At 38.1% G+C, this 7,737-nt stretch overlaps 1 protein-coding gene across 1 annotated transcript in view; it reads right to left on the reverse strand.

Moving 5' to 3' along the window:
* The window catches only part of ca10a (carbonic anhydrase Xa), a 214,252-nt gene that overhangs the window by 31,490 nt on the left and 175,025 nt on the right, over window positions 1-7,737 (reverse strand). Inside the window, exon 5 of the mRNA XM_016270998.1 lies at window positions 2,382-2,477. Coding sequence (XP_016126484.1) covers window positions 2,382-2,477 — 96 coding nt within the window. The remainder of the gene's footprint in view (window positions 1-2,381; window positions 2,478-7,737) is intronic.

The raw sequence follows: 7,737 nt of genomic DNA on the forward strand, positions 1-7,737 counted from the left end.
AAATGTGCTTGGAAAAAAATATGATCAGAATATCAACTTGCGTAATAATTATGCATGCACTGTATTTTTCCTCTTCTGCTGTCGAGGTAATGCAATAAATGTTGTGATTGGTTGTCAAGGCAGCCAATCAGAATTTAGTAGCCTCGGTCTCTGATTGGCTGGAATTATGGCACATTGTAATGCTGGGTTGTGTTGAGCACGCGAGCTGTTGGCATTTAGCGAGCACAGAGTGGGGCATCAGGTGAGCAAGCTAGTGAAACGTTGCACGCGCAAAAGAGTCTGCACACATCCAAAAACGTGTTTTAAATGCAAAATTGATTTCCGTGCGCTCTAAAGACTTTTTTCTTTGCGAAATGAACATTTTCTCCACAAAACTCAGATCTCAGATCAAAATATGATCTTTCGCGCGCAGAATTGTGGCAGAAATGTAAGCCCATAGCCTTCCGTTAACAAAACTAAACATGCTTAAATTAAAATGCCTAAAGCTAAACCTCCCTTGTATTCACATTTCTAAACCTGTTGTCCAACAAAAGAGAACATTATAACCTTTTTACTCCACAACACCAGTCAAATGCTTTCTTTTGTGATCTGATGAGGCTTCTTGTCACAGAATGAGGCAGAAAATATTTTCCATATGCTACTTTAAAAATAATACATCGATTAGCAATAGATTATAAATTAGGGTGACCATACGTCCTCTTTTCCCCGGACATGTCCTCTTTTTGGACCTACAAAAATGCGTCCAGCCGGGATTTCTTAATTGCCCAAAATGTCCGGGATTCGGCTGTTTTCTTAATCCCGCTGAATCTCTGACCATTGCCGCCCGCTCCCGCGATTTTCGTGTCCACTGCTTTAAACATTCTAATGAGTATGATTTTGTCGCAACAGGGAGCCGCTCTCAGGATGCAGTGTATTTAAATATTTTTGAATGAGCATTTGCGCTGTTTACTTTCACTTTCGATTTCGCGATCACACGCACTCTGTGTAAAGGTAGCACATCTTACAAGATCAGATATTTGTCAATGAGCTCAGAATCTGTTGAGCAGCAAATACTCCAGCATGGTCTTGTCAGTCATCTCTCCTTATTCTCGAACTGTGATCAGTCAAAGCTGACTCCGGTAGCTCTGTTGGATGCAGGTTTGCCATGTCCGCGTTTTTTCCACAGAATTGGGCTACTTTTAAACTGTTGCCATAGGTTGATTTTCCCAAGTGGGTTAAAGGTTTGAAATATTGCATCAATTAAATTTGACTGAAATGCTTGTATTGAAAAATTTAGCATTCTACCTATGATAAAACTTTCATGGTCTTCTACATTAACTGTTCCCTCCTGGTGGAATGACCTGCCCAGCTCAATCCAAGCAGCTGAGTCCTTAATATTTTCAAGAAACGGCTGAAAACACATCTCTTTCATCTTCATTTAACCCTAGCACTCTATTCTAATGCTACTTCTAATTTTATCTGCTTGTTTTTTTAATTAAAAAACTTGACCCTCTAACATTTGCGCTCTCTATTATATTTCTATTCTAATGGCCAATCCATCATTTTTGGGGGGATTTTTTATTTATTTATTTTTAATAAGTATCGGTTCAGGCACCGTTTAGGCACCGGAACCGTTTTAAAAGTATCGATTTGGCACCGGTATCGAAAAAAACCCAAACGATACCCAACCCTAGCTATATGTCAAATCCACACATTTGACATGACAGTACACATTTGTATGTACAGTGTTGGCACATAATGAATGATCCCAATATGTTAAATGTTAAATGTAAATACAAAAAAAGGTTAATGTAGTGTTTGATCATAGCACAGATATATAACTGTCTCTCTATAGTATATGGAGAATGTCCATATTGGGTTTAGATGCACAAACTATATATTACTTAGCATGAATTAGGCATTTTCCATATGGACAGACAGCAGAGGTGACTGGACCAGACTCACGGACTAAGCCTGCCAATGACACTGGATGGGTTAATTATCTTAGCCTGAACTCTTGTCCTGAGGGAATCTCTGCAGCCATCTACTCTCAGTCCTTTAATAAAGCAGGGGAAAGTTATCATAACCTTGTCCTTCCAGAATGACCAGGAGATACACACTTAGTTTGCCTGTTGTCTGCTAATTGCATGGCTAATTGTTTCGGTCTCTTCCTCTATCTATCCAACCGTGCAAATTCAAATTGAGAAATAAATGCTGTACTTTTGAACACACTATTTATAAAAATGTACCAAGAAACAAACATTTATGTCAGTCTGTGTTTTCACACTACTGTGGAGTGGATAGTACAGAGATTATCTGAGATTACGCAATTAAGATATTGCTTAAAATACTTGGTTTCTGTGCTTTCACTTTCAGTTGTTGTGTGTATGATCATTACTCACCTTCATAAATATAGACACTACCACCAAGCCATTTGGACTCTTAGCAGCTTCTGTGTAGTTTGTGTACAGTTCATGGTTGTAATGTATAAGCTGCACCTGTGTAAAGACAAAATGGGCATTAGTTGGTTTTAAATTTTAGTTAAAAAAAAAATGCTCCCCTACTTCGCATTATGCTCACAACCAAGGATAAAATACTGTCAGCTTAAGTACATGGCACAGGGAAACATGTACAAGTACTGTCTTTGCTCTTTTTTCCCCACAAAAAAAGGTTGTTGTTTATGTCAAGTAAGTCTCAGCTGTGCAGGTGTTGAGATATTAAGTCCAAATTTCTCTTGGATTTTATGAAATATGAAAGCATAATTGGGAATAATTACTGATTGATAATACTTTGCATGGCAATTACCGAAAATTCAGTTTTCATAGTGCAGATTTAATCTTACAACCTGTTTTCACCTCAAATAAATATGAAAAATAAATGTGACGGTTTGATTACGCTGAGAGTCCGTTTGGATAACAGCCTGAGTTTTTGTCATTACAGATGGCTCTGAATCACAATCACAGGTAAACAGCTGCTTCTGTCTTTTGTTTGAACATGTCTGTCAAATTTAAATTCAAATTCATTGTGAAGCTCGGCTAATCTTCCTCCGGTTAATCGCTTGAGCACACACTGTCCCTGTGAAAGAGCTTTAAAACTTAGGCAGTTTAGATAGGTGAAGAGGACACAATTTCTTCTCCGTGAACTCCACAGAAAGAAAGCAGAGCCAAGAAATGGACAGATTAACTTGAGCAGAGAACAATTATTGTAAAATAACTTTTTCTAATGGGAAAAAGTGTCTCGTTCAAGGTCTTATCCCACCACAGAACACTGTAAACAGTTTGAGGACTGCTGTAGAGTTGCTGGGAGCGGCGTTGTACATCCTTTTTTTTTTGCTAAGAAGGAAGGGATCGATTCTTTACCAAGCCCTGTTTAGCCTGCTGTGTTTTTTTAAAGAAATAAATTAAAAACTGTGTGGCTGATAGTAATTATGAAATATGCAAAAGGGGATCCAGGGAATGACAGATCGTCTATAAACTTAATCAAGTGTGGAGGAACGCAATTACAGAGCGAATGTTAATTTGATTAGATTTTTTTTTTGTGTGTGGGAAGCCATTTCTTTCCCTCGACTCTCTAACCAGAGCGAGTCTGAAGCGATTCAACCCCAAACGTTTACACTCAACCGACTTCATAGACTTTCTAAGAAGTCACATTATATGTGCGAAAAGCTGCTCCACTCATTTCACCGGATCCATTGGTTCTGTGAATTTTGCAGATGGTGGAAAGGTGTCGAACAGTAGCAGGAAATGTTCAGCGCATCTTTGCAGACAGATGGATCTGTCAGACCGTGAGAGGAGAGGTGTCTCTGCTACGACAGGAGACAGCTTATGTCTCTGGTGGGCCCCCTGACAAGCTCTTTATTGTGTGATAGCTGGCTTAGGCCTACCATGGGCAAAATATGAAGACAGCAAGTCGATAGCAAAAAGAGCGGTGGACAGCGCTAACAGGGCAAATGAAAAGCAGTCGCCTGGAACTGCCATCCAATAGCAGATAAATCGGAGCGTGCGCTCATATAGCAAATAAACAGAAGTGAGAGAATACGGAGAACAATCCTATTTGATTACGTTAAGATGTCCTCTGAAGGAGCACGTAGCCTGTGAAACCCGTCAGGCTAACGTGACCGGTTTCCACTAACAGCATGGCATCTGATCGTAGGGTTTTTAGTAGGACGGGACGTGATGGAGAGGGCTGTTATGCAATTTATAACATAATATAATTAGTTATGGTAGAAGTTTGATGATTTCCAATTTTCTGCTGTACTTTTTAGATGGCACTTTGCTATATTTAGGACATATGAAAATGGGATTTTAATGAGCAAATATACTGTGGCATCTAAGCTCTGAACAGCGATGGTAATGTGTTATTTTGCTACCATTGATAATTAGAAATTAATGAAAGGGTGAGAAGGGGATCGAAAACAGAAGTGTGGGCTGTTAGATGGTTGTGCAAATCAGTGGATTTTTTTGTTTATTATTGCAAAGAAACTAACTCTTTTTAATTAAAATAATTGGATTGTTCTGTTTATATATATTTGCAAACTTTTTTAAATGTCTGAGACTGTCGTTTCATTTAGAAACAGCAATATATCTGCACATCCACATATTTCTGTCTTTACATCATAGATTCTGGTATTATGTGGTAATGAAATATGCATCATTGCATAATGAAATGCAGTTGTGATTTGTGCATTGTGATGTATGAAAACAACTTAAAGGGATAGGTCACCCAAAAATAAAAATTATGTCAATAATTACTCACCCTCATGTCGTTCCAAACCTGTAAGACCTTTGTTCATCTTTGGAACACAAATTAAGACATTTTTGATGAAATCCGAGATCTTTCTGACCCTCCATAGACAGCAACGCAACTGACACGTTCAAGGCCCAGAAAGGTAGTAAGGACATCATTAAAATAGTCCATGTGACATCAGTGGTTCAACCGTAGTGTTATGAAGCTACGAGAATACTTTTTATGCTTAAAGAAAACAAAAATAATGACTTTAAATAACGACCCATGCGTGTGTTGCTGCTGATGCAGGATTCTCATTTTGTGTTCCTAAGATGAATGAAGGTCTTACGGGTTTGGAACGACACTATCCCTTTAATACACCTATAAATTATGGCTAAAAGCTAAACATATATTCCTGCAAAATGATTACTTGGTTTTAGGCATGGGCCGATTACCGGTATCACGGTATACGGTATGAAAATTTCACGGTTTCAAAACTACTAACATTTTCCGTTATACCGTTCCTGTGGTATGCGCTGTTTTTCATGTCTCCTCAAAGACTGAAAGTGTAGGAATCCATCAGGTTGAGTGCAGTGTTGAGAGTAACACGCCCCCTCCTCCTCCTGTTGCTGCGAGCAGTCAGTCACGTGTGTGTATGACGGCCAAAGAGCTTCCTCTGGAACTTTTGCGATCGGCAACAGGCCGTTTATTGTTTTATTACAGCCGATCTCTTCTGGCTGGACTTGCACAAACTGCGTTGCAATGCATTACATTTACAACACATTTTAGAGCTGTAACAACAATACCGTGATACCGTTAAACCGTGATATTTTTGCTTAAGGTTATCATACCGTTAAAATCTCATACCGGCCCATGCCTACTTGGTTTATTGAGAGACACTGAAGCATGTGAAATGGAGACATAACAGAGACAAACACAACAGACAAATCTTTGCGAAAAGCTTTCAGTTGTTTGTGCATGCTAGAAAGTTATCTAATATGCAGTACATTATTTATCTGCTGTTATGTTTTTTTCCCCTCCAAGGGGAAATAAAGATAGAGGGAAACCACCTAGGCAAGTCCGTAAAAAACACCTTGAATATTTTAGCACTCATTTCATCACTGGTGTTTCATTTTCAGCTTGTGAGTGAGACTGCCCATCTAGAATCTGGGAGAACGAGGCATATATTATGTCAGAGGTGTTGCAACACATCTGCAGAGAGGCAACTTCCCTCTGGGTACCTTGAGCATCAGTCAAACAATCTTTTATTACTATAGAACAAATGATACAAGAGAAAGGCAGCCATGTTGAATGTTACGGAGACAGACATCCAAATAAAGCTTAAAAGCTTGGCTGCATTTGAATGCAAAACAGTCACTGGTTGGGAATGTGTTTGTCATTTTAAGTTGTAACATTCTTCTTCTCGATTCTCTTTTCAAGGACAGGCACAGTCCCGGCTCATTTGGTTTAATTTACATTCTCAGACGTTTTTTATACAGAGCTATTCCTGAGCACGAGGAAGAGTGATTCTGAAAGCTCTTTCAGAAACATGACGTCATTTTCTTTCTGCTCTAGAGTTTTTAAGTCGCCTGGTAATTTTGACTCAGGCGAGTGGCTCAAAAAACATTGAGGATGCCTTTTAAATTCCAATTCAATTCCTGAATTAGAATTGCGGAAACAAACAGGACGCAGAACTGCAGTTTGAATGTAAATGTTAGTTTTACAGAAATTCACACCTTTAATTTTGGTAACACTTTAGGATATGGACCAATTCTCACTATTAACTAGTTGCTTATTAGCATGCCTATTATTAACAGATTGGCTGTTTATTAGCACTTATAAAGCACATATTCTGCATACCCAATCCTACCCAATAACTAAACTTAACAACTACCTTATTAGTAACTAGCAAATTAGGAGTTTATTGAGGTAAAATTCATAGTTAGTGGTTTGTTAATAGCGAGAACTGGACCTTAAAATAAAGTTCAAATCCCAATTTAACTTCCTCTGGGATATGGCCAGTTAAATTCACGTGTCATCTCACTAAATTGAAATTAAGATGGTTCTTAAGTTTACAAAATCACATAGACTACCATTTAAAAGTTGAAAAGAGTTCTGATTTTTAAAATGTTTTTGAAAGAAGCCTCTTCTGCTCACCACTATTACATTTGAAAAGAACTGTAAGGGAAACAGGTCAATTTAGCTCAAAGGGAATCATTTAATATTTTAAAGGGAATAATATGTAAGGGCATTTGGACAGAATCACTGTTTTACGGCTGATCACTGAGATGGCCAGCGAGTCATTGAACGGGCCGTATGACATCAATTCTGCAATGGATATTTATATCCAAAATATAGTGAAAACACTATTAATTAGCATAGTAACAAGATCGGCAGTTTAAGACATTAACTTGTGAGCACAAAACATGAGATACTTCTCTTTTCAATATAAATAAGGCTTTATTGGATAAATCTAAGACATATAAACTAATCTAACACACGCATTCACACAAGTTGCAGAAAGAGAGAAGTGACTATTCAATAGTTATTCGAAATACATTCACAATAAATGATTAAGACCTGATAAGTCACATGTGGGTTACATACATGATATGGGGTTATATATATAGCAATGATTAGTTGCTCGAGTCCTTTTAGTGTCATTTAGGTGCATGGAAAGGCAGTTTCTGTACCATTCTGTGAACATAAGGACATGTTCTGTGGATGTATGAAGTTAACATGTCTGTAAGGAATTTCAGTCTGTTCTCTGTCTCAGAGGTGGGGGGAGAAGTCAATTCCAAGGAGATCGTGATCGTTTTACTATTACGTGAGGGTCATGCTGTCATTTCTTTGACCATTATTCTTGATAACTTGCACCCAAAATTGTCAATCTCCTTGGAATTGTCAATAAGTGTTCTTTTGTTTTAATGTTGAAAGCTGTTCTGTGAAAGAGTTAGTTAGGCTTGCTTCAGATTGGCTAGGGTCTGATTTATGACATCCTGTTGTCTTGGGCCTCTTGTGGAATTTTGTGCT

The sequence above is a fragment of the Sinocyclocheilus grahami genome, unplaced genomic scaffold (genome assembly GCF_001515645.1).
Source record: "Sinocyclocheilus grahami isolate Dianchi unplaced genomic scaffold, SAMN03320097.WGS_v1.1 scaffold59.1, whole genome shotgun sequence".
Lineage (NCBI taxonomy): Eukaryota > Metazoa > Chordata > Actinopteri > Cypriniformes > Cyprinidae > Sinocyclocheilus > Sinocyclocheilus grahami.